Source organism: Pelophylax lessonae, assembly GCF_965119305.1.
Source record: "Pelophylax lessonae genome assembly, chromosome: 3".
Taxonomy (NCBI): domain Eukaryota; kingdom Metazoa; phylum Chordata; class Amphibia; order Anura; family Ranidae; genus Pelophylax; species Pelophylax lessonae.
In genome coordinates, this window is record NC_138770.1 from 287,205,629 (window position 1) to 287,232,679 (window position 27,051).

General features: G+C 41.6%; 1 protein-coding gene across 3 annotated transcripts in view; it reads left to right on the forward strand.

Annotated features, from left to right (window-relative positions):
- Positions 1-16,092, forward strand: part of ACAP2 (ArfGAP with coiled-coil, ankyrin repeat and PH domains 2) — a 162,291-nt gene extending 146,199 nt beyond the window's left edge. For all 3 annotated transcript variants that reach the window (XM_082249893.1, XM_082249895.1, XM_082249894.1), the window contains 5 exons: positions 75-280; positions 5,438-5,547; positions 5,846-5,956; positions 8,187-8,248; positions 15,772-16,092. In XM_082249893.1, coding sequence (XP_082106019.1) covers positions 75-280; positions 5,438-5,547; positions 5,846-5,956; positions 8,187-8,248; positions 15,772-15,875 — 593 coding nt within the window. In that variant the 3' untranslated portion in view covers positions 15,876-16,092. The remainder of the gene's footprint in view (positions 1-74; positions 281-5,437; positions 5,548-5,845; positions 5,957-8,186; positions 8,249-15,771) is intronic.
- The last annotated feature ends 10,959 nt before the right edge of the window (positions 16,093-27,051 follow it).

Here is a 27,051-nt window from a genome sequence, read left to right on the forward strand (position 1 = left end):
AGGAAATCACATAATGTTGCCATTTTTAAATGACTAAAACAGTGGAATGCAATAGACAATTTTCTCTATTCCAGAGCTAGATCGAAAAAATGAAAAACGGGATTCTGCAGCATTTCAAGAGTCGGACACTAAAAAGCTTCCTCCAGGGCTGCAGTTGTATCAAGCTGCCTATGAGCAAAACCTCCCTGCAATGTCTGAGGCCTTGGCTCATGGAGCAGAAGTGAATTGGGTGAACACCAAAGAAAACAACTCTACACCACTAATACAAGCAGTGCATGGGGTATGTGTATGCATGTACCATTGTAACATGGAGTGCTGGATTTTATAGAAAGTCGGTAACTATTGAACCAAAGCTTTCATGTTCTCGGGGAAATTGGTTGAGATTACATATTTCTATCAATATAAACTATATGGGGGCAAATAATAAAGCACTGAAACTGACATTCACCCAACATTCAGTGGTAGTGAATCAATCGCTGTCATTTTAAAACACAGCAACCTGGAAACATCACTTGAATTTATTTGGTGAATGCTTCACTGCTTTATAAATCTACTTTACTATATACTTAAGATATATTGAGAGTTTAAAGTGTTTTACAGTAAAACAATAAACTGGGTACAACACAACCCGACTATGCCCCCTGTGTCTCAGCAAAATAAAAATTAAACATTCAGACCCCGTTCACACTGGGGCGACGCTACTTGCCGGGGCGACCTCTCGCGGTGCGCAGCTCGCACCGCGACCTCGGAGCGGCCGGCACGGACTTCATATCATTGAAGTCAATGCAGGTCGCTCCGGGTCGCCCCTTTGTCGCTCCTATTAGAACGGGTCCACAGCTTCTCTATGGCAGGCGACCTACGGCGACCTGTCAGGCGACCAGGTCGCCCCAGTGTGAACGGGGTCTTAAACTTTCCTTTTTTTATAATAACACAGAAAATGGTGATATACACTAATTCAAATATATGTATATGAACAAAAAGGGGAAGGGGGAATAAAAAAAATAAAAAGTTAACAACAAAGCAAAATAGCACTATAATGCCAGAAGATAAATATACCCTTAGTGTGTACTGTCAATTTTGGTGAAGACAACAAAGCAGAAACTTTTTTTTTTTTTTTTTTTTTTAAGTTGCTGTACAACAAATGTTTGTTTTTCAGAGATGTATGCATGTTTCTGCAATTCACATATTTATAGCATTTGTCTGCTCATCTGTCTTATTTTAAAATGAAAATAGAATTACATATTTTTAGTAAAGTGCAGAAATTGTCCACTTTTTAGTATTCTCCTGTAAACATGTTCCATATTCTATTCTATGCTGTGTGTGGGTGAGGTCTCATGATAAATAGAGCTTAAAATAAAACCTATTACAATGCCCTTTGTTTCTGCATTTCACTAACACAGCACTATACTATATATTATTAATAGAAACTTTCCTAACAGAGGTCTCTTTTGGAATCCAGCATTTTTAACTTCAGACAAATATAATGCAGCTATGTAGTTATTAAAAGAAACCATCAAATGTACATTTAAATAATCTATAGGAATTTACTTGAACTTAAATAGCTCCATGTACAACAGGATTCCCGCAGCAAGAGGGAGGGTCAGCACTGAGCCAAGACCCTATTGCTGTGCACAATACTGTCAGCACATTATTACAGGATTTTCCTGTGCACATTCTTACAGGATTGAAGAACACAGGATTGTCCAGGCTGGAAGGGATTTCTGCATTATGAAGCAAGAAGTCACACACCAATAACTACATCCAATTATATTAAAGGAGTGTTAAGCCTTTTTGCAGTTCTGCACCTCATTGACCCATTTTCAGCAGACAGTGACCCATTTTCAGCGGACACTCAGCTGGTCCAGGCTGGGGACAGATCCTGACCATATATTTGGTATCTGCCCAGAAGCCTGGACCAGCACCTGGCTCAGCCTCTCGGCAATCCACTGAGAGCCTGAGCCAGCCCCTGCAACCCCCTCCACAGCCCAGCGCTCCAGTGAGCACTAGAGGAAAGAGCAGAGAGCCATTGACTGACAGTCATGGCTCTCTGCTTAGAGTGAAGAGGGAGAATTGAGCTATCAGCGGTGCTTTATCACTTAGTTCTCATTGCAAAGCCGGTGGGGGACAGATGCAGCATCGGATGGATACTGATAATAAATCTTTATTTGTTTTTTAAATCTCGAACTTCTCTTTTAAACTTAGACACAGCACATTGCAGCCCCACTTAGGACCCCCTCTCTTTCACCCAATACAGGTGTAATCCTAGAGTTTTTTTTCTCTGTCATCAAGCTCATATTGAGAGACACTTTAGAGAGGTGCAGTCCAAGGCGTGGGGCTGCAGTGTGCTAAGCCCGGGTTTATTAAAGTTGAATGTGATCTTTTGTCATTGGTGTGTGACTTCCTGCTTTCCTATTGAGTTGATTGTGTGGTTGGGATCCCTTTGGTTCACATTTATAGTTCCAGAGCCAGTAAATTTTAATACAGGCTTGGAGTGTTGACATCTTTTCACATATCTATAGGGAATAGGTTCTTGACTGCTTTGGTGGTCAGGCATCTCACTGGCAAAGATTCATGTATGATGGCTGCCAATCTTTGGGCATGTAATACTGTTAACACACTGTATATTTCATTGTTTTATTTGTGTTTCCATGAAATTTGTCTTTAAATGTAACTCCAGGCAAACTGCTAAATACCCAGTGGAAATGCACGACTATAAAACAGTTTTTTATCTGCCAGATAGCACAGCCGGGAGAGTGACACCATGTTCTCTATTGTAAGGAATACAGTGATGGTGTCTTCCTGCTAATAGGACAATTAAAAAAATACTATCATTACGCTTTTTTTCTCCCCCCTGGGACAATATACATGCAGTACTTTGTCCCTTGTAGCTAGTTGCTTCTTAACCACTTAAACCCCGGAGGATTTGGCTGCTCAAAGACCAGGGCCTATTTTGCGATTCGGCACTGCGTGACTTTAACAGACAATTGCGCGGTCATGCGGCACTGGACCCAAATGAAATTGACGTCCTTTTTTTCTCACAAACAGAGCTTTCTTTTGGTGATATTTGATCACCTGTGCGATTTTTACTTTTTGCGCTATAAACAAAAAAATAGCGACAATTTTAAAAAAATAATATTTTTCACATTTTTTATATGCAATTCCCAAAAAAAAAAAAAATTTAACCACAGAGACATACGATCCTACATAGCAGGATCGTATGATCTCTGCAGTTACACCAGGGAGAATGACAGGTGGTTTTGTTTACATTAGCCGCCTGCCTTTCCCCCTCTCCAGTGGGAGATCGCGAGTGACCGGCGGACATCGGAGCTGCCGGTCACTCGCGCGGGGATGTTAGTGAACGAGCCGGGGCGGGGGCGCGCCTCCGGCGGCACGCGCTCTTCCCCCTAGAGGCTCGTAGGCGAGTGACATAGCCCTACGTCGTTTTGCCTGTAAGGGGCTGACTGCCGCAGTAAATAGTCGTGCGACGGCCGGCAAGCGGTTGAAGTGGTTGTAAAGGTTAAAGGCTCTTTATCCTAATGCGTTCTATGCATGAAGATAAAAAGCCCTCCGTGTGCAGCAGCGCCCCTAATTCATACCTGAGCCCCATCTCGATCCAGGGATGTGCACAAATGCCTCGGCTGTCCGGGGACTCTCCCTCCTGAAGTACAACCTGCCTCTCTCCCCCTCCCCACATGGCAAATCCAACAACCTCTTGGAAGGAGACAGATCCATGAAAAATGCAACTTCAGCTTGTCATGGCTCAGAGCACTTTCCTTAGGCAAGCTGCAGTAAAAGACATACAGAAAGATAAAAGGGTGATATATTCCCCCCCCCCCCACACCCAAGCTGCTCCTAGATTTGCCACGCTGAGAGGAAGGGAGGCAGGTCAGGCTTATAACTAGACTTTGGAGGCACCGAGCTTCATGGGACAAAGTGCTACATGTATTTTGTCCCACAGAGGCAGAACATTGGAAAACATTTAGTAATCAATCTTCTTCAAAGAGAAGCAACACATTGATAAGTCTACGTTGCTGACTCTGTACTCTCCTTCTGTCAGCACATGTGCATGCAGCAAAGACTGATTAGCTTTTAGTACTGTTGTGCTTGAGATAACAGGTGACCCATAAATATAAAAGTATAAACAAGTACATAAATGGTACTTTTTATTTATATCTGCCTAAGGCCCCTTTCACACGGGCGGTGAGCCCGATGGAGTCCATTTTGCTCAGCGGGGATCTATCCGCCGATCCCTGCTGAGCAGGTGGATGACAGCTCCGTCTCCGCTCTGTGTGCAGAGACAGCTGTCAGAGCCCCGCTTCCCTCTTTGGGAGATCGGATGAAAACGGACTGCCTGTCTGTTTTCATCCAATCTAATCCAATCTGATCCTCCGGTAGGATGGAAAATAGGGTTTCTGTCCGTCTGGATTTCACGGACAGGATTAGATTGGATAGCAGCGGGTGTCAGCAGAGATGTCTCTGCTGACAACCGCTGCTCCATAGGGCTGCATGGAGCATCCGATCAGAACCGCCTGAAAAACTGACAGGCGGACCAGATCGGAAAGCCCGTGTGAAAGGGGCCTAAAGCTCAAAGAGAATGTAAAGGCTTAATTTTAATTGGCTAACACAGCATCTCTGAACCTCCTCTGCTAGGGTCCCCCACTGGCGCTCTAGGCTTCTCCTTCTTGATGCACCCTCTTAGGAAGCCGCTTACAGTGGCACACCTGCGGGCTTGCTCCCAGGCCTGGCTGTGTGCATCTATTGACATACACAGCATGGCTCAGCCCCACCCACTTCCTCACATGATTTGATTGACAGCAGCAGGAGTCAATGGCAAAATCTGTGAGAGCAGGCAGAGACCTGCTACAGACGGGCACAATGCTGGATCAAGTGACGACTCAGGTAAAAGTATGTAGAGGGGTGTGTGGTGCATTAAAGTAAAAAAATATCTATCCTTTAGAACCACTTTACATTGTGTCTGAATACTGCAACTTAGATTCATTTTTTGCCATATTTTCTTTGACAGTTTTTGCAATTCATAAATTAATTCATATTTTGAGTAACATTTATATTATTGTGAATAAGCAAAATAAAATGTAGCGCCAATATGAGAAATACTTAAATTTTTCACCAGGATGGTGGCTGGTCATCTGAGCACTTTAAGAAGAGTCAACCCTTGTAATGGCATTGTTTTGCTAATTGCACTTTTGACCAAATGCGAGCACTGTGGGACTTATTTATTGTTTCTTTTTTACTTTTTTTTCTTTATATCATAATACAAGAATTTTTGTATTTCCCATATTGGCGCTACACTTTATTTTGCGTATTCACTGTTTAGGACTGGTTATACTGCCTTTTTGTGTAAGCAGACTTACTCATATTGTTTTGTATCACAGATTTTCTCACTTATATTGATTCATATTATTGTACTATTTCCCAGGGATCTCTAGTAACTTGTGAGTTTTTATTGCAAAATGGGGCCAATGTGAATCACCGTGATGCAAAAGGAAGAGGACCGTTACATCATGCGACAGTGCTAGGCCATACAGGGTAAATAGCAGGATGTTCCATTTTCTATGAGACGTTAAAATAGCTATACTGTTTGCAATATGTTATGCACAATTCTGCTGTTTTCACATTTTAATTTAATTTACTAACCTGCACCTAAAGCATCTGGTATCAGACTGAAGAAAACTTCTCCATTTTTCTTTACTTTTAAAAACAAGATTTGCTGTGGCAAAATTAGGCTTTACCGCCATTACATTTAAAATATGACAGAGAGTTCTTTTGTATTTAGTTGGACCCAAATCCTTGATCACTTTCCCATTAACGGTTTGTTCCTCTGCAGGCAAGTGTGTTTATTTCTAAAAAGAGGAGCCAATCAACATGCTACTGATGAAGATGGCAAAGACCCTTTAACTATTGCTGTAGAGGCCGCCAATGCTGACATAGTGACGCTGTACGTACTAGTAACAGATTTGTATTTGGGTGCTTAAATGATCTATTACTCCATATCTTTTTTTTTTTTTTAAAGTCTGTATGAACAGTGTTTAGGATATACAGGTATGGTTTATAGAGACTTTATTTCGTGTGAACTGAATGTGTGGTTTACCCATGTAGGAAGAAACAGCAGGTTCACTAACTGCCCTACTCTCTTGCTGCACATACTTACTTTCCTTTTTGCTCTCCCGTCATTTTGTTCAGCAATGAGGAGCAGAGAGAAATTCCTAGGTCTTAAAAGGTAGGTTCACTTTTAGAGTGAGCAATCCATACTCCGTACCCTGCACTAGCAGCCCCGTAGCCTGTAAGTATCATATTGCTTGCAATGGTAAACGGTCATTGGTCAGCATGGCCACGTGACCACACTAAACAATGAAAACATTTTCTTTTTTCTGGGATGCAGTTCTGGAAGAAGAAATCTTAGAAGATATTCTCAATGGTGAGCATGATCACAAGTCACGCTGACCAATGACTGCCTATTGATGCTTACAGGCTCCAGGGATGCTAGTGCAGCATACAGAGCATCTTCTTTGACAGTAAACTTAAGCCTAGTACACACGGGCTGAATGACGGGCAACATAGTTTAATAAAAACCGGCCAGCAGTCGGTCCATGTGTATGGCAGCCGGTCCAACAGAAACAAGCTGTTTCACCGGCTTTTGTTAGATGAGCATGCTGGAAAACCAGCAGCTGACTGGAGTGTTCTAGCGGGGCACCCAACCCCTTGTCAGAACACAAAAGAACAGCAGTGGAGATTACTGCACTAACATCGGGTTGTTAGTACAGTGGCTCCTACCAGAGCTGTCAGTTTTTATTTTCAAAACTAGTGGCATTTACCAGGCTTTACCCTTTTAAGGTTATGAGAAGCATTGACGTGCATCTCTTCCTGCCATTTAACAGTGCTTGTTCCACTCAGGTGCATAGCAGGGTCACATGGGACTGCATTCTGTAAGAAAAGAGAAGAGTGCATTTTTTAAATACACAGACCACTATATTTGTTAATGTGGTTGGCAGAAGATAGTAATCGAAGAAGCTAAGTGTAGTGGGGAGTGGGAACGGTGTTTGCGAGTTCACCCTTTTCATTTTTTTCTGCAAAGGTGCATTAATCCTTTAAGCATTGGCATACAATGAACAAGTGTATTGCCTTATTAGTGAATTGCTGCATGTCTGAGCACTGTTTTCTTGGTGATGGGTTCCCCTTGAGGCCTTGTTTACAGCAGTGAGAGTCACTGAATGCGGGTATGCTGGTAGATAAAGTTATGATTTGCTGATCCTAGCATGTCACACTGGTAAACTTTTCTTTTTTTTTTTTTATTCCATAAACCTTTATTAAAACGCCACATGAAATTTCAAAGGGAAGCATGCACTTTAAAAAAAAAACAGATGTTTATACTTGCCTAGGTGGATGCAGCATCTCTCCCCTGCTGGCTCTGCACATAGAACTGAGAATTAAAACACCACTGATCACTTCATTCTCTCCTCCACTCTGAGCAAAAAGCCATGCCTATCAGTCACCGGCTCTCTGCTCTGCCCCTCCAGTGCTCACTTGAGCACTGGGCTGGCTCAGGCTCTCGTGCATCGCTGAGAGTCTGAGCTAGGTGCCAGTCCAGGCATGTGGGTGGATCCCGACATATGACTTCAGCGGACAGCAGACTTTAGCCCTCTATCAGCTGAAAACAGGAGTGCAGAACGAAGTGTGACCTATTGTTAAAATTTCTTTCGCCATACTTCTCCGTTCTGTGCAGTTCTATTCACTGGAACAGTGTAGGAATTGTGTTGCAATCTGCTGAAAAAAGTAATGCATGGCAGCATGGGAAACAAAACGTTTTGTCTATGCATTGACGCTGCACTGGTAATTGTTGCCAGCATAGTCCCAACGTATCTGGTGTGAACGAGCCCTAAAGGACCTGATTTCTTGCAGGGTTTATTTAAGAATAATGTAACCAGATCGCTTTAGCATTCATTATCTAAAAGTTTAATTGCAATATTACCTGTCATGAATGTGCTTGTTGAATCCGATTCTGCGAGAATTTTCCTCAGAATTCTAACAGCTTTCAGATATTCTAGCTTACAATCAACCTGTGATTGTATAATGTAGACCTTTAGTATGAAAATAAAAGCTTGTTTGGCCTCTAAGACTTTTGGAAGGATACATTAATAACCTAAAAACAATTACATTTCTTTTTTTAGATTGCGTCTGGCACGTATGAATGAAGAGATGCGGGAATCTGAGGGACTTTACGGACAACCAGGTCAATACTCCTCTAACAGCCATACTGAAATGCAATATAGGAAGTGCATGCAGGAGTTTATTAGCTTGCAGCTTGGTCATGCTGAGTCTTTGGACAGTAAGACAAACAGCAAATCATCCAATTAGTATGCTATGTGTTGACACTCATTTATCTTGCTTCATTTTGAAACGGATGTACTGCTGTATTGGCTTTATTATTTTTATAATTTGTGTAGGTATTCTGTATTTATAATAAATATATATATGAACATTTTATGTTGCCTATAGAAACCAATATATTTCTTTTGCTTTTCTAAGCCGCACTGTAACAGTTATGTTACATTGGTATATTTAGAGATTTCCTTCTGTAGACTGTGTATAGGCAGTCCAGTGTTCTTTTTTTTTTTTTTTTTTTTTTTTTTAATAATTTTGAATTTAAAAAACAAATGAATGCGCAATTTAGTTCTACTTTATTTCATAGGCATACTTGAATGCATCATTTTGGAAAGCATGAATAATCATATGCTTGCACCTTCCTTTATCACAGATAAGTGTAGTTTAAAGTTGGTGGAACTGGTTTTATACTGTGCTGTCTGACAGCTTTACAAGATATAATTATGTGGTCTGTGTGTATTGGATTGCTGTTAGAAGCTGCACATAGCAATAGATTTTCAAAAGGTACAAGCTGTACTGTGGATGTTTACATTGTAGCACTGTTGCCAATGCATGGTTTCAGTGGCATTCATTTTCTTGCTGGTTTAGTCATGTGCTGAAATATTATGGAGCAGCCGTACTGGTTTATCATCTGTTACCGGTTTTTCTTAGATTTGCTGTGAGCATATGTAAATCCATATGTACACTATGTCTGCACTTTACTCTTTGAAAGTAATCTGTGCCTTCATATGCTGGATATGTAAAAACAGATGGCAATGTATTCCCATTGTCAGATAGTGTTATATAGTATAATTGGAATACATTATTTAAATATCCAACAGGATTGTGTGTGCATATATATGTGGATGTGAGTGTGAGGTGCAAGCATACATAGGGTATGTGTGTGCAACTTTATCCCTTAGTACTGTACTTAAAATGTCTTTGGTATGGATGTATCCATAATGAGACTTCCAGCTTCAAGGTTTCCTGTCCCGTTTTTGGGAGAAAAAGCATTTTTTCCCCCCTTATGCTGAACACCCCATATATTCTTGTGGGAAAAAATTAAGCCCATTTAGCTTACTTCCCCTCAGCTTTAGCCATGATCCTATTTTGCAATATGATGGCACCTGAGACTGAGGATATCCACATACCCTTGTTTGCCCCTGTGGTATGTCTTCAGTGGATTTATTTTTTACCATTTTCTATCTGGCCTCATGACACTTACCAGGTCACCCTCTTACTGACATAACATTTTTGGAACACTCTCCTCCACACTGATGACATCTGTTCCCCCTCTCTGTAACTAATGAAATCATCAGCTCCTAAAAACATAATACCTGTAATTAGGGCTCCTTCTCCTATACTAAGGTTTTGTCAGAATCCCTACTCCTATTAGGCCTCGTTCACATCTGAGAAATTTTCTGCTTGTAGCTCTAAAAGGCTTAGCAAGCCAATACCCATTTATTTCAATGGCCCCTGAGCACATCTGGGCATTTTGGCACCTGAAGCAAAAGGCCTGTCGCTCAAAAATTGCATGAGTTTTTTTTTATGGCAGACTGGGCAGACTTCAATGAGATTGCCTAAAAATGTGCGACAGGAGCGTTTTAAGAGCATTTTGTCGTATGTTTTCTGCTCAAACAGCAGCTCTCCACCCCTAATCTCCTCTACCTAGCGCATTCTATTGGTAAACAAAAACGCCAGAAGCTGTAAAATGCTTGCAATACACTTCTAAAAACGCTCAAAAACTCTCAAATTAAAATGCCCGAAAGTTGCTCTGCTCAGGTGTGAATGCAGCCTTACTAATGATACCCTTGGACCCCGGCCCCATCTGATTATAACATGACTTCACACCAGACTGATCACACCTGCTTACCCCCTGGTCTGATGACACCCGCAAAACTTCCTCTATTTTCCTGAAGACAACTACAGATCCACCCTGAACCGCAGACACCTATGGCAACTTCCTTTACCAATGATGACATCTGAAGACTGGTCCATTACTGAAAGACTGTATATCATGATGCACTAGCGACTTCCGGTTCCGGCGCCGTATGGTGAGGGAGTGAGACGCAGCGGCTCAGACTCACCCTGCATAGAAAATCGATACACCCTGCTCGCCGAGCACCGCCAACGGCTCTACACTGACCCGTGAGTCTCCCCGCACTCTCAATGGACTGCTTCGTTGTCCACGGAGCAGCCGGGAATCCCGCGCTGCAGCAGCAAGACGTCTCCCCTCTGGCAGTCCCTCCGGGCAATATGGCGGCCGTGACCTCCGTGGATGGCGCAGCCCTGACCCACGCTGTACCTGGAAATGCATCGGTGGTTGTACCCCAATACCAGCTAATAGCACAGGCGGTGGCTGCTATTCTATCGCCCACCATCACTGAGGCGGTAGAGCGGGCAAGGAGCTGGGGGAGCAGGCCTCACGGCTCACTGCGGTGGAAAATAGAGTCTCTAATCTGGAGGATGAACTGCAAGCCTCCTTCACTAACGATGCTAAATCATCACAGACGCAGCAATATCTGCTGGAAAAGATTGATGATCTTGAAAATCGATCCAGAAGAAATAACTTGAGGATTATAGGCTTGCCTGAATCTTTTAACGCGGGTCTTCTTCCTGATGTGTGTTCAGTGCGCATACCACAAGCCCTTGATATAACCACCCCGTGTACCGCTGAGAGGGCCCACCGCCTGGGAGCACCGTCAAATGACCGCAAAACCCCCCGTCCAGTTATAGTCCGCTACCTGAACTATGCTGATAGACTGGCTATCCTAAAATCCTTTAAAAATGCAAAATCACTTGCTCTGGGCGGCAGTAAACTGCTACTTTTCACGTATTACTCCCAGGAAGTGGCCCGCAGACGCAAGGCCTTTCAACCCGCCTGCAATGCTTTGTTTCAGAAGGGTCTCAAGTTCACTCTGGCCTATCCAGCAACTCTTCGATTCACGGATCAGTTTGGCGAATCAAAAGCGTTCACCCATCCAGAGGAAGCCACGGATTATATTCAATCCCACCTCCATTTATCCATGGACACTCTCCCCCCTGCTGGACCCTCTGTCTCTCCTTCTCACAGAGACCTCCGCAGTTTCTTTGAGGGCAATGGATATCATACTGACTAACAGTATTGTATTGTATTGCATGGTTATCAGTATTGGTCCTCAGAAGTATATAGAAAAAATACCATGGCAAAATTCAGTGTGTGTGTGTGTGTGTATATAGAGATTTTTTATTATAAGGGGATAGCTTTGTTTAGCAGAAGGGTGTCCAACCTTTTGACATTCCTGGGCCACATTGCAAGAAGAGGAATTTTCTTGGGCCACACATAAAATACACTAACAAAAAGGATAGCAGAAAATGTCAGGCTGATCACAAGTTAAAGCGGAGCTCCACCCAAAAAGGGAATCTCCGCTTGTTCGCACCCTCCCCCTCCACTGCCACATTTGGCACTTTTGTGGGGGGGGTACCACTTTTTTTGACAGGTACCTGCTTCCACTTCTGGGTGGAAAAAACGCTGCGGCGATCTCCGAGTATATCCGCCCCCCTCTGCCTGAAGGCTTTACTGCCGATTTACCTTACTGATGGTGCCGTTGCCTGCACCCGAAGCCAACTGAAGGATCGGCTCAGGGTGCCAACACTACTGGAACCCTGAACAGGTAAATGCCTTTATATTAAAAGTCAGCAGCAACAATATTTTTAGCTGTTGACATTTAATTTTTTTTTTGGCCCAGACTGGAGCTCCTCTGATATAGATAATGTACCCATCTGAGTAATGAAGCTTAATTTTTTTTTATACTATTTTTTTATATAAAAAAAAAAAAGAGGGCAACAAAAATTTGATACAGTTTTCGAAAAACGAACACATTGATATCTGGTTGGATAGATGTAGTAGCAATTCTCAATGAATTTTCAAGGTGCTTATCTGATATTTTGGTTCCAATTTGGCCTTTGTGTGCTTCTTCCTTGAAAATAGTTGTTCACAATTCTAGGTGCTGCTAAAAACCGATGACATGAATAAGACTTGATTGTGAAGAGTGGGATATTGTTATTTGTAAAGATAAAACTTGTAAAAGGCCAGTAAAGAGACATTGTCAAATTTTTCTTTGGCCGCATGTGTTTCGCTAAGTTTAAAAACATTTTTACAAAAAAATTCCCCCAAAAAGCATTTTTGAGTAACGTATTTATCAGCGTATAACACGCACTTTTTCTCCCTGAATATCGGGTGCAAATAGTGGGTGCGTGTTATACGCCGATATTTGCATTTGGCTGCCTCGGAGGGGAAAAGCGGGGGCAAGCGCCGTCAGAAAACATAGAGCGAAGTCCCGTCTCCTGGACTGGCATTGGACCAGTGTTCTACCTATTATAGGAGACAGGACCTTGTATTTAAGAGGCCGCTGTGTAATCTGACATGAGGCTGCATATGGGCACTGATCAGGCTGCAACAATGGTGAGGCTGCAGATGGGCACTGATCAGGCTGCATTGATGGGCAATGGCGAGGCTGCAGAAGGGCACTGATCAGACTGCAATGGTGAGGCTGCAGATGGACACTGATCAGACTGCAATGGTGGGGCTGCAGATGGGCACTGATCAGGCTGCATTGATGAGCAGTGGTAAGGCTGCAGATAGGCACTGATCAGGTTGCAATGGTGAGGCTGCATTGATGGGCACTGTTTAGGCTGCATTGATGGGCACTGGTGAGGCTGCAGATGGTCACTGATAAGGCTGCATTAATGGGCACTGACCCTTATATTGCTTCAAAGTTTTTTCCCTGAAACTTCACTTCCCTCTTAAAATTAAGGTGCGTGTTATAGGCCGATAAATACAGTAAGGTTACGGTTTTGTGTTGGGCCGCATTCATAGCCATTTGGGGTGGCAGGTTGGGCACCTCTGGTCTAGCACAACAAAGTTCTGATATTTTCTTATCCTTCATATTATTGCAGCTTATCGGCAGCAGCGGGGATCGATAAACCCCAGTCGTCGTCTCGCCATTGCGACTAGAAAATGTCAGCCCCAGTGGCTAGCATGGGGGGAGAAGCCGGGCGCACCATTGCCAGGCACGTTTGTTTTCTGATGCCAGGGGTGGGGTATGGAAGTGCTGTAAAGTTGGGTTAAAGGAGCAGAGGGGCGGGACTGTGAAGGCTGGGTTAGAGCAGACGAGAGGCTGTAAGGTAGTAGGAAGGGCGGGTCGGGGGGGGAGGAGCGGAGCTCCTGGCTGGAAGTATGCCCTGTGCGGCTCTCTCCTGCCTCCCGTTGTGTGCACGTCTAGATTGAGCTGTCCAGGATGACTCCCTAGAGCAGGAACCGGCGGGTCTGAACGGGCTCAGCAACCACCTCTCAGGGATCCCCCGGGCCCTCCGGTTCCCCTCTTGGACAAGCTCTGAGTGTGGCTCTTGAGTCGGGCCTGGCCAGCCCGAGAGCCCCCTACCCCTGGACAGCCGGTGAGGCCACCTATTAGTGCCTGTCAATGCTGCCTAATCAGTGCTCATATTAGTGCCCATCAATCCTGCCTTATCAGTCCGGATTAATGCGGCCTCATCAGTGTTCCCTATGAGTGAAGCCTCATCAGTGTTCCCTATGAGTGAAGCCTCATCAGTGTCCCTATCAGTCCAGCCTCATCAGTGTCCCTATCAGTCCAGCCTCATCAGTGTCCCTATCAGTCCAGCCTCATCAGTGTCCATATCAGTCCAGCCTCATCAGTGTCCATATCAGTCCAGCCTCATCAGTGTCCATATCAGTCCAGCCTCATCAGTGTCCATATCAGTCCAGCCTCATCAGTGTGCCTATAAGTGCAACCTTATCAGTGTCCATATCAGTGCCACCTCATCAGTGGCCCTATCAGTGCAGCCTTAACAGTGCCCATCAGTGAAGCCTCAAACCCCGCACATTAGTGAAGAAGAAAAATTACTTATTTGCAAAATATTATAGCCGAAATGAAGAAATGTTTTTTGTTTTCAAAATGTTCAGTCTTTTTTCATGAATTTAACAAAAAATAAAAAAACTAGTGGTGATCAAAAACCACCAGAAGAAAGCTCTGTCTCAAAAAAATTGGAAACGTGTAGTTTGGGTACAGTATTGCATGACTTCGCAAATTGCCTTTTAAAGGTATGACAGCGCTGACAATTGGCCTGGGTGTGAAGGGGGAGAAAGTAACAAGTAAGCAAAAGGTTAAAAAAAAAAAACAGACTCCTAACTTTTTTAGCTGCCTCCTAGATTTAAAGTAAATTTGTCAAGCCCTGGGCAGCAGTATATGCCCGCCACTTTTTTATGTCTTGAGTTTCAAAAAGAATTTTAAACAATTTGTTATTTTAAATTGCTTAGTGAAAAAATTATTGCAGCAGCTAAACTGTTATTTGCACAAAATTTATATTTTGCCTTTGGGTTCAACCAACATATATTTCAGGATGATGAAACCTCATAATGTATATTCCACATTTTGGTTGACAACCTAAACGCTTTTATACTTACACATTAAGGTAATCAAAAGAAAAGCTGTAGAATGTCATTCTGCCCAAAAAATTAGTTTGATGTATAGTGACTTTAGGAGTCACTGAATCCTGTAATTATTGATTAGGTTAATATCATATAGTATACCACTCTATAACTTGGAGACTTTGTGCTACCGTAGGTGAAATAGGCAGGGCAGACAATGAGGAGTGTTTATACGGAACAAGATTGTTTTTCCTGTAGCTTCAACTTCATCCTGCTGAACTTTATCTGCTCTTCCTGTTGAGCTAGACAAATTATCATTATATATGTAAATATACGCTACTTTGCTTTTTCTCTTTCCTTTCATCTTCCTGGATGCATGGAGTCTTCTAGCAGGTATAGATCTTTGTATGTAAGTTTTATGAGGTCATGCATGCAAAAGGTCTATATGATCAGTTTTGTCATCCAGTCTGACAATTCGTATATCTCCTTTATAATTTGCATTGGGTTTGATTTGTTACAGTTGGAGGAAGGAAAGGTTTTGGATTACACAAAAGTACCGAATCAATCTAGTTTTACATCTAGTTTTTACAAAGTGGTGTTAATATCAAAACATCAATTTTATTGGTTGCTGTGGTCAGCTCCTCTACTTTTATTTCCTCCTGTTTTCATAAATTAGTCCCGTTGGTCTAAATCGTATCCTATGGTAGATAGGGCATGCTTCCACCCAGCAGCTGCTCAGACAATGAAGAACGTTTTGTACAACCTAATAGTCATTGGTTCTGGACTTGCTGAGTCTGTCATTCCTTAACTTTTAGATGGCCACTGGCTGCCTTTGCCTGCATTATGTGGTTAGCAGTTATCAGAGAAATCATGTATACATAAACCAGCAGTGTACTGTATATAAGTTGGTTATTTTCATTTTTCAAAAATACCAGGATAACTAATGATGTTTGTTTTCTCTGCAGGGGATGAAACATACCAAGATATATTTAGAGATTTCTCCCATATGGCATCTAACAATCCAGAAAAACTGAACCGTTTTCAACATCCAGATTCTCGGAAGTCATGAATCTCATGCTATATGCCTTAATTTTACCTGTAAAAAAACGTTCTAACTATTCTTGGCAATTGAACTACCTGAGAGCCTAGTCTTAGGCAGTGCAAGCCAGTGATAATTGGTCTCATCATTCCATTTGTTAAGGAGTCACTGCTGCTGAGTCTCCTGGGTAAAACACTTTTCTGCTTAATAATGTCACATACAAAACGCAGAACAGTGAATAAGCCAAGGTAATAGTAGTATTTGTGTACAGTCAATGTACAAATTCGTTTTAGCCCTAATTCTGGTTCCACTGTCGTAGGGACCATGAATGGTTTGGTTGCCATGCTCTTCCCGTTTTGTATGTAAAAAAGGACCAATATACATGGCTGCTTTATGTGTTGTACTCTGTAAGTCATACATACAATTCTTAGTCTGAACTCTGCACCTTCCTTGACAGTGTTGCACTAATTTATAAGACCTATTATGGGATAGATGAAGGTAAGGTTAGAATACTGTGGAAAACTTGGCTTAGAACTTAGATTAGTAAAAATGAATATATTACCTTCCTATTGGGTATACCGATAATTTCTAATGTACTTCAGTTTTAGTTGGTGTGTATTTGCAGTAAGTGTAATCAGAACATAATGTATGACTCACACTGTAATATCATATAGTTTCACATGAGTCCCACTGCCAGTATAAAAGGGCACAATTAATGCTGTGCATTGCATTGTGTAGCAAACAATAAATTACTGTCAAAATATATTTTACTAAGCTGAAATGAAGAAAGTTTGTATGTATTACATATTTTTATGAAAGTCAGCCATTGCCCTACAGGTTAAGAGTAAAATTAGTTATCTAGTTATAACGTTAAAGTAGTGTGATTGAGCTGCCTATCTTACTGCAACATCAGTAAGCTGGGATTGGGCTGAAAGTGTGACCCGGAAAGGCTGCCGAAAAGTACAAGTGCAGGCACCTAGAGTGTATCAAACCTATTTTCAGCAACTTTCAGTGCTACTCTACTCCCAAATTCTGGATCCTTCTGATCAGACAAAGCTTCAGCACCTCCTGGTAGTAACGGTTTCCTCTTCCTCTTCACACACATACCTGTTGGCCAGTGAAGCAGCCCATCATAGTGATGGGCCAGTAGCAATGTATGGGAGGTGGGATGTGCAGATAAGGTCCAATACTATCAGGAAATGTCAGAACTTTGCCCGATCAGAACTCCATGGCATTTGGGCTGTGGAAGGGCAGTAGAAGGTGCTCCAGGTATTTGCAGACACAGCTTGAGTTGCCTGCTCGTCATTCCTTTTAGCAACCCGCTACTTGTTACAGTAACAGTCACTGTAAACCCACAATAGCTTAAACCATGGCAGGTTTATTTCAAAGCTGTTTTAGATTACTCAGATTGGTTAATTGAGCACAATGTTATGAATTCTGGTTGTTATTGTCCTTTTCCACTTAAGGCCAAGAAAGTCCCTCTCCTGTACTTAAAATCGACAATGCTGCAGTTAGTCTGCTAGGCCACTGTACTTTATAGGAGATGCTTTATTGACAAGGAGGAGCCTCAATATCTTGTTCCAGATGTGATTGTAAAATAAGGAAAAAGAGAACATGATTGTTCTACCTGTTGAACATGGGAGCTCTGTCAGTTGCAGGAAGGAGTTGTAGTAAAATGTTGAGAAACGTATGGCAATGCATTTCAGTAGCCATGTATTTTTATGTCTTTTATGGCCTTTATAAGAATGTATGACTCCAAAAACTTGTTTAGTTCTTTTGGCTAGTTTAGTTTCCTCAACATTTTAATAGTTTTTTTTTTTAGTTACGTTGGGTACAGATTTTTAGCATTCATAGCATTATGTTGCACCTCCCTCTAGCATCTGACAGAACTCCTTTGAGAGTGCTCCTGCTCTTTCCCTATTAAACATATCAATGCAGACCTTGGTTGGGTCTCTCTTCTTCTCCGAGCAACCTGTCCTTCAATGATCTGCATTTGTTATTGGAACTGTGAGATTTGTACCATTTATATGTGGTTCTCAGACTTCTAAAATGTGATGATAGCAGCCAGTAGCATGATCGGGAAGGTGTATATTGCTTGGAAAAAGCATTGGGATAAGGGGTTTATATTTTGCATTAAAATGAAAAGTCTCTTAAATTCTAAACACTCTAGGATCTGCATTTTCCTACTCGTATGAAAAAAATAAGCAGCAACCACATTATACAATGTGGTTTAGTCTTGATTATTGTTTAATTTTTGCTGAACATTTATTGTTCTTGTTAGTTAAAAATGTACAGTATTTTTAATGGTTACCAGTTATTACAATAGAGGTTACATTGTATGTATTGTGATACAATTTGACACATTTTCATTTTAAGCTATTGATTTATTTACAATATTCATACAGGTTTTTTGTTTTGGTATTTTATGATACAAGCACGCCTGATTTTAGCATGCAAGTTTATGTTGCTGTATAGACTCATAATCGTACGCAATGCATATGCTGACAGTATTAGAAGTTGACACTTTAGTCTTTATTGTATTGGTGAGAACCAAACGGGATATCTTTTATTATATTTTTGTCAGCTAAAAATGTGCAAATAGAATGTACAACAATTAAATGTATTGGACATGTACCTAATATCCAAGAACTGTTTAACAGTCCTAAAATGATTTTTGCTGTCAGTTTGATTACCTATAACAGTGTAGATGGCAGTGCCAATGCCATAAAAGTCATGTCTGATCTTGCGTAACACTTTTGTGTTCTTTGTAACACATAATAGCCTTCAATTGTGACCAAAGCCCTTTATGTAGATGCCTGCTTGTCCTTCATTTAAAAGCCTGAATCTCCATCAGCCAAATACAGCTAAAAGTAAAGTATACAGAAAAGGCAGAGGGAGTCAGTTTATGCTAAAACCACTGTATAGTGTTCCCTTTTTATTAGCAATAGTTTAGTGTATATCAATCATACACCCACCAAGAACAACAACAAAAAAAGTCTCTCTTTGCTGCCTATCCTTTTTGCCCGTCTTTTCGATGAAGGTAGATTTAGAGAGTATCAATACCAAAAATGAACCATTGTTGTTAGACTACTAACAGCCACTGTAAAATTCTCAATAAATATACTGTATATAATAACTTTAGCGCAAACAAACCCCACCGCACGCCATGTCTCCTCAGAGACCATTTATCATATAAAATCACCAAGGTTTACCTATCACCATTAAAGTTCCACCCACTTTTTCATCCCAGTGTATTGCAAGCTATCCTTTGGAAAAATTACTGGAGTACTGTAGAGTAGCTAATATGAACTGTAGTTGGTAGCTTCTTCTTTAGCTACTACCTTGTCCTTCTATATTCTCATTATGCACACCTGGCAGGAGGTTGCAAAAATTGGCATCTCCTTGTCTTTGCTCACCATCCCTTAATTTTTAAAGAGTTAAGCTGGCCATAGATGGATCTTTGGCTGTTCTTGTTTTGCTGGTTAGAATCCCCCCCACTGAGCGGGAAAATTTAGAAGTTAACACAAATGCCATAGAAAGGACATACCTCTTTAAATTGCAAGCACTGAAGGACCAGAGCAACAGTTTTATTTCTCTTTAATGGGAGCTCAGTGAAAAGATTTTTTGGAAGAAAAGACTTTGCATGTCTCATCTGCCGAAAAATTCTACTTCCTAGTAATAACCAAAGTTGTTGCTAATTTAAAAAAAAAAAAAATGCAAATTCCTCATCCCACTGTCGTGTATATTGGTTGAAGAATGTAATTTTCCACAGACAGATGCTTCTAGTTAATACAGTTGTAATGTATTATAGGTATAGTGCTTAAATAATCAAATCACAGATGAGCTACTTACACAGCTTTGGCTGGTTTGCATCATACTTGTTGTTCATTAGACGTATGGTACTTTACCAAATTTGGTGCTATCTTCTCTTCTTTGCACTTGGTGCAGCAACTTTAAAGGATATGTTTACCTTTGGGAACATATTACATGTTCCCACTCCTGCAGTCACTTGGGGATCCACAGCCTCTGTGTGACAGCGGTACAGTGAGAAGTTCCCCGTGCCAGCTGTCACTTTTTGAAAGCTGTAGGCTTGTGGTTCTCAATGAACTACCACGGCGCTGTTGAGCGCTTTGGTAGTTAATTGATTCTTCCTGTTGGTGTAAAACTGCCTGCCTGTAAGTTTTACAGGCAGACAGCTTACACTGACAGTCTGCAGGAGACCTGCATGGCTCCAGCGATCTTCTGATCACAGGGGCAATGTTGTCCAGGCTCCATAAAAGAAAAAGTAAATGCACATTTTTTTTACCTGCAAAAAAAAGATGCATTTATTATTTTTTTAAAAGGTGAAACTATCCTTTAACTAAAGTGTGGATACCTGCAAACCAATTTAGCAGATTATCTTCATAAGGATACTGCCCTTGAAAATCAGTATTCTTTTTAGGACTTTACCCACAACCACTGTTAGTGTTGGTTATACTGTACATCGGTAGATTAAGGCAAGCCATAGATCAGGGGTGGGGGAACCTTTTTTCTGCCAAGGGCCATGTGGGTATTTATAAAAACATTCGGGGGCCGTACAAAATTATCAACTTAAAAATTAGCCTGTTATATTTGGTCAAACATTTAATTTACTCACCCCTAATGTGATGGTTGCAACTGCTTCTCTTTGGTGAGGTGTGTGATGTTAGCTGGTATTGATGATGTTGCTACTCACAACTGGTTTTCCAGGTTTGCGTCGGTCAGTCTGGAGCGCAGTCGACTTTTTGTTGTGGTAAGTTTTGAAAATAACTGCTGGCGGGTACAGCTGGCTGGTACTGCTGGTGGGTACTGCTGGCTCAGGCTGGTACTGCTGGCTTGTACTGTGCTGTGGGTACTGCTGGTTCTGGCTGCTACTGCTGTGTGTGCTGCTGGAGGGAAATGCTGGCTAGGAAAAGTGTAGCAGCACCACGCTGGAGGAAGAGGTGATGTTTCTTGTATTGGTCACAGGTGGAGTGCATTTAATATCACTCCGCCTGTGACATTCACACTGTGACTGTCAGAACAGAGCAGGAACTATACAGGAAGCATCGTCTCCGTTCTGACAGATCAGCTGAGAGACACAGACTCAGCTGCACAGGGGGCCGGACCAAATGACTTTGCGGGCCGCATACGGCCCCCGAACCATAGGTTCCCCACCCCTGCCATAGATGATGCAATTTTCCTGTTTACAGAAAAAATAATTGCTCGATTCCCCCCGTTAACATAACCAGCATTGATAGGGTTGTCCTTCCTGCAGCGCTATTGTGTTCTGCCAGCGGGGGGCTTTCCTTGCAAGCAGAACACATTGATTACTGCTCATGGCTATAGCCACCGGCAGTAATCGTATGGAAAAAAAGCTGCTTTTACTGAAATCAATCAATGGATCGACTTTAGTACAACCAGCTTGCCCACAGATGGATCGAAGCCCAGCCAGTGCCTGCTGAACCGGACGGGATTCAATCCATCTATGGCTGTCTTAGGGTGGTTTTCTCTATCTTGAGGTCTCCCTGGGTAAAGCTCTTATTTCTGCCACAGCAGTGACTTAGCCTTTATTACAGCCATTGAGGGGGCTTTAAAGTCAATAAAAAGTTATATTTATCAAACTGCTAGCATCAGTTCAAAAGCAAAGCACCAGTTACTCCTCCTTCCATTATGCACTGAAAGATGCATTCACACTTTTACTAGAACTAAAAGCTGGGAAGAATGTTATCCAATCGGATTTGATTGCTGTAGTGCTAAGGTCACTTCATATTAAAATAAACCCACAAAATGCCTAAAGATCATTTGTTTTATGTAATATTCATTACTTCGAATCAGTACTTGTACTACTTTTCTCCGTGCTTCCTGACATGACTGTTTTAAGTGCAATATTTTTCACAAGAATAAATTTAGTGCTGTTTAGTGAATAAGATCTTTTCATTACAATATTCCTTCCATAAAATATAATGAATGTCATACATATCTAGTTTTATTGTAATCATTTTTTATAAGTTGATCTTGAATGTAGTCTTATTTTTGCTGACTCGAACAATAAGAAAACCTGCATTAGCTGAAATTGTACATTCTGTAACAATTGTAAATATTTGATCAAATAATTTGTACACTGCAAAAATGGGAAAATATGCAATCTCAATTAAAGAAAACCTTGTTTATGAGACCAGTGTTTTGTGTCTTTACCTTTTTCATTTTTCAGAATGAAGATAGTTTCATGAAACTTTTTTTATTCATATTTTATTTAAATTTTCTATAAAATTAAAACTTCAATATTCCTGGGCTCATAGCAACCATTATAGTCTCACCAATTGGGTACTAAACCAATCATCTGAAGTCAATACGCCCAAATCATTTGGAATTTATTGATAACTCCCATATGCAGAAAAGTTAACTGTTCTAGTGTCCAATTCCAATTGACTGCTGATATTCATTCCCCCACTGTCGATGGATGTGGCCAAACCCACTTTGTTCAATAAATTTTCTAGTGAGAAACAATTTTCTGCTAAGCCCTAATCTCAAATGAACTTGAATTCTGAAATGTTTGGATGCTCATACACATATGGATTACACACCACATCTTACCAACCTAGGACATCTCCAGATACAATGTATGAAGTCAGTCGTCAGATCAACTTCTATTGAATGGTCAAGTTGGAAAACTTTTGTTGATCAGCAGCTGTAGTCGTTGATAAGTATATTCTTACAGTGCTGGGTGCTGCTGTCAGCATACAATGTTCCGCTGGGCATAGGGGGGTGCAGGAGAATTTCTCCATCTGCCTCACTTATGTGAATCGAGGAATCTATTTGGCCTCTGGCTGGATGAAAAAAAAAAGTCTATGGCCAGCTTTAGAATACCCTTTTGTTTCCAAAGTACACCTGCCTCCAGCTTTCCACTTGCTAACATGTGTGGTTACTCCACATAATTGTAACAGAAGTAAAACCCTTTATCCCTAGTAATTCTTTAACTAATTTCCAAATGTTTAACATCAGTTGGAGAATAGCTGCATCACCCGGAGAGTAGCAAATGTTCTTCTCTAGCACTGCTAACAGATCTGCATTTCTCACACATGTACTTTGTACTGTTATTTGAGGGTGGATCCCCTTACCCCAGCCTCCAAAATGGTCCACCTGTGCAGCTATATAATATATTCATAAATTAGTGAACGAATGAGTGGTTATACCACTGTTATGAGTTAGCTGTAATGTTTCTATACATTATCTGGGAATTTTTTTTCCATATATGATCTCTAAAAATACTGTTAACTATTCTAAAGGTCATCTTTGTAATCCACACTGGTCTGTTATGAAGCTCATAAGTTGAAGCATCTAGATCATCTTTAAAGGGTTGGATGTGCCAGCTATAGACAAAAGAAGTTAACACCACGACTTACAACATTTAAAGAAGCAGGATGGAAAATTTTTCTCAAACAAATGGATTTCTAACAGTGAATGTGGTTTTGTTCAGGGAAATTCCACTCATTCCAGAATCAAATGTTAAAAGCAAATTAAATTTTGAAGTAATCTAGAAAGACGTTCTTCAAGTCATTGAATTTACTGAGAATTTTTGTACAAATGTTCATGCAAACGGTCAAAGTGATTGTAAAGTGTTGTTTTTTTGTAAATAATAAACGTGTTATACTTCCCTGCTCTGTGTAATGGTTTTGCACAGAGCAGCCCAATAATCCTCCTCTTGGTTTGCCACCATTGGAAGCTTAGGAAGGCGATTCATGGTGGCACGATCCAGTGCTGCGCTGCCTTATTAATAGACACAGACAGTGTGGCCTGGTCCCAGGATTTGATTGACAGCTTTAATCTGCCATGTGAGGGGGGACAGTGGAGAGAGATGCTGCTCTAGGGGACAAAGTTGGATTTAGATCTGGCTTGGGTAAGTATGGGGGGGGGCAGGTTTTTTTTTACCCCAATGCAGAGAATGCATAAAGGAAAAAAAAAAAAAACACCTGCCCTTAGAACCAATTTACCAGTTGTTATCTGTATACCGGTCTTTTGTTTAATCACTCATGGTTTTGAAGAACGTGTGTCAACGCGACAGTCAGGCAACTAGCAATTGCAGAATGAGAAGCCAGAAAGATCAGGCTTTATGTTGCAGGAAAATATTCATTAGAGTACAAACTTCAATTGCTCTATCTTTCCTTAGTAAAAAAAAAAACCTCACCAAACACATTTTAGAAGTGACATGGCTAGTGATAAATGCAATAAGGGGAAAAAAACACTTTGCCTTTAGTACTACTTTAAATATTTATTAAAGTGGACCTTACTCACCCTTTACTAATTGCATAATCTTGGATCACCCTTTTCCCTTTTAGACATTTGGAACCTTTTTTTTTAAACCAAGGTATTAGGTACTTTTCCCAGCAGGTAAGTGCTTACATTTCCTGATTCTTTGCCTAGGAGCGGATGATGTTTCGGTGGGTTTGCCCCCTCTGCCTGCAGTCTACTGAGAACACGTCACAGGAGTCTTCATGGCAGGCTCTGGATCTCGAATATGCACAGTAGGGGGCTAGCAAAGACTGAAGGAAGTCACAGCCAGTTCCCAAATTCAAGATGCTGGCATGCAAACAAAGACAACAGTGAAGACTTAAAAGTGAAGGAAGATGGCACTAAACATCTTGGGTTGGTAAAAAGGTGTTTTTTAATGAAATTCTTTATTTTAGATTTTTGCAAGATAGCACAACACACTTTGAAAGGGTAAAGCAACCGACAACATGCATAAAACTAAATCCAGGGACACCCAATACCGTCCAATCTTGTGTAATAGAGGGCAGTACTCCCGTTAGTACTACTTACCATACGGTCAATATGACCAGGGAACCTTAGCAACCCAGTAAACCAGAACAAAAAAACAACAGCGGGGGTGCCACAGGGGACACCCCTGGAATAGGTTGCAAAAGAAGGCTAAACTCAGGTTAAGAAAGGCAAAAGACTTTATTGATAAAGTTTTCTTGACCTATTCTTGACCTATTCCAGGGGTAACCCCTGTGACACCCCTGCTGTTGTTTTTTTGTAAAGCAACCGACAACATGAAGTATACGAGACATGCTGATCGTTGTTCAGACAGGTCATAACATTCCATATAATAGTGATATATTTTATGTTGTGGCCTGAGGGTTATAATCCTTTTTAAAATCCTAACATATGGGCAGAGAGGTTTGACCCAACATTGTATGTTGATATTAGCTTGACGGAGGTCCCCAGTAGGAACAAATCACTTATCATGCACGGGCAGCATTAGAGCAGGCTTGGGATCCATTGGCGGGGTGCCAGTGAAGGTATGACTGATGAAACCTCCCTCTGGAAGAGCTGGGTGTGAAATCCCTGTATCATCAGAAAAAGATTCATAAATGGAGAATAGAGAGCAGAGGGAGAAGATAAAAGAAAAAAAAAAAAAGAGGTAGGGTGAGGAAGACCATGAAGAGGGGAGGGATCCTATATTGCCTTTTATGGCAGGAAGGTATCCTGTTAGAAAATCCCTTCTGTGTATGGGGACATTTCTATCATTTAATTTGCCAGGAGGTCTCATGACGTGCCCATAATAGCATTGTAGTCTGCTGTGAAATCAATCCAACCATACTAGGTTTTGTGAAATTGTTCCCCCTTTACAGCTATGAAGTCTTCCATCCTTTTATTCTCATTTATTTTACTAAACCAGACACTAATTAGTGAGAGGGCTCTCTGTTTTCAGTAAAGTGGAATGCAGGTCTTGGCTGCATTCAGTAAGTGTTTTAGGAGTGATTTTTGACAATGAGAATGGTGATAAATGGGGGAGGAAGGCTGCTGAGTCATCCCCAAGTTGGACTTCTGTGAGTCTGAAGAAATCTTTCTGACTAGGTGCTAAATACTGCGTAATACCAGGCATGTCCAAAAGATGTGTAGCATGGAACCCTTATGCTGTTGAAATCTCCAGCTGTGCATTGTGGTTATATTGTATGTAGGGTCATGGGGACCCTGTACCAGCTTAACCACTTAAGCCCCGGAAGATTTTACCCCCCTTCCTGACCAGGGGGTATTTTGCGATTCGGCACTGCGTGACTTTAACGGACAATTGCGCGGTCGGGCGACGCTGTAGCTAAACGAATTTGGCGTCCTTTTTTTCCCACAAACAGAGCTTTCTTTTGGTGGTATTAGATCACCTGTGCGATTTTTTTGATCATGCGCTATAAACAAAAGAGCGTCAATTTTGCAAAAATAGCAATATTTTTCACATTTTTTTATATGAAATTCCCCCCCCCAAAAAAATTAAAAAATCAAAATTTTTTAACATTTTCGGCCAATTTGTTTTATGCTACCTATGTTTGGTAAAAGAAAATCGCAAAAAGCGTATTTTGATTGGTTTGCGCAAAAGTTATCGCGTTTACTAACAAAGGGAAAGATTTTTGTCATTTTTGTTGTTTTTTTTTTTAACGCGTAATGGCGGCGATCTGCGATTTTTTTTTTTTTGCGGTACTGCGACATTGCGGCGGACAGATCGGACCCTTGACTGACATTTTTGCCACTTTTGGGGTTACCAGTGACATTTCTACAGTAATCAGTGCTATACATATGCACTGTTACTGTAAAAATACACTGGCAGTGAAGGGGTTAACTTTTTTTGAAAGGGAGGGGCTATGTGTGTCCCTAGGGGCGTGCTTTCTACTGTGATTGGCTGTGGCTTCAGATGTATGAAGAGTGATCAACGGTTCTACATAGTAGAACCGTATGATCATCCTTCATACACAGGGGAGAATGACAGGCAGCTTGTTTACACAAGCCGCCTGACTTTCTCCCTCTCCCCCGACGATCGCAGAGTGACCGGCGGACATCGGGTCCGCCGGTCACACGCGCGGGGGGTCCGTGACCACACGGGAGCGCGCCTCCGGCGGCGCGCGCTCGCTCCCTAGACCCTCACAAGCTAGTGACGTAGCCCTACGTCACTTTGCCTGTGAGGGGCTGACCGCCGACGTAGATAGTCGTGCGGCGGTCGGCAAGTGGTTAACAGAATATTAAATCCTGTTTTCTGGTAGAGAGGTATGCCTTATGGACAGGGCTCAGTTTGCATGTCTTTTGTTGTATACCCAGCTAGTCCCTGCTGTATCGGCCAGACATGGATCGAAATTCGTTCAGCAGGGACCAGCTGAGATTTGATTAATGTATGGGCAGGCTTCTTGTACCCAAATCGACCCATCGATCAACTTGAGTA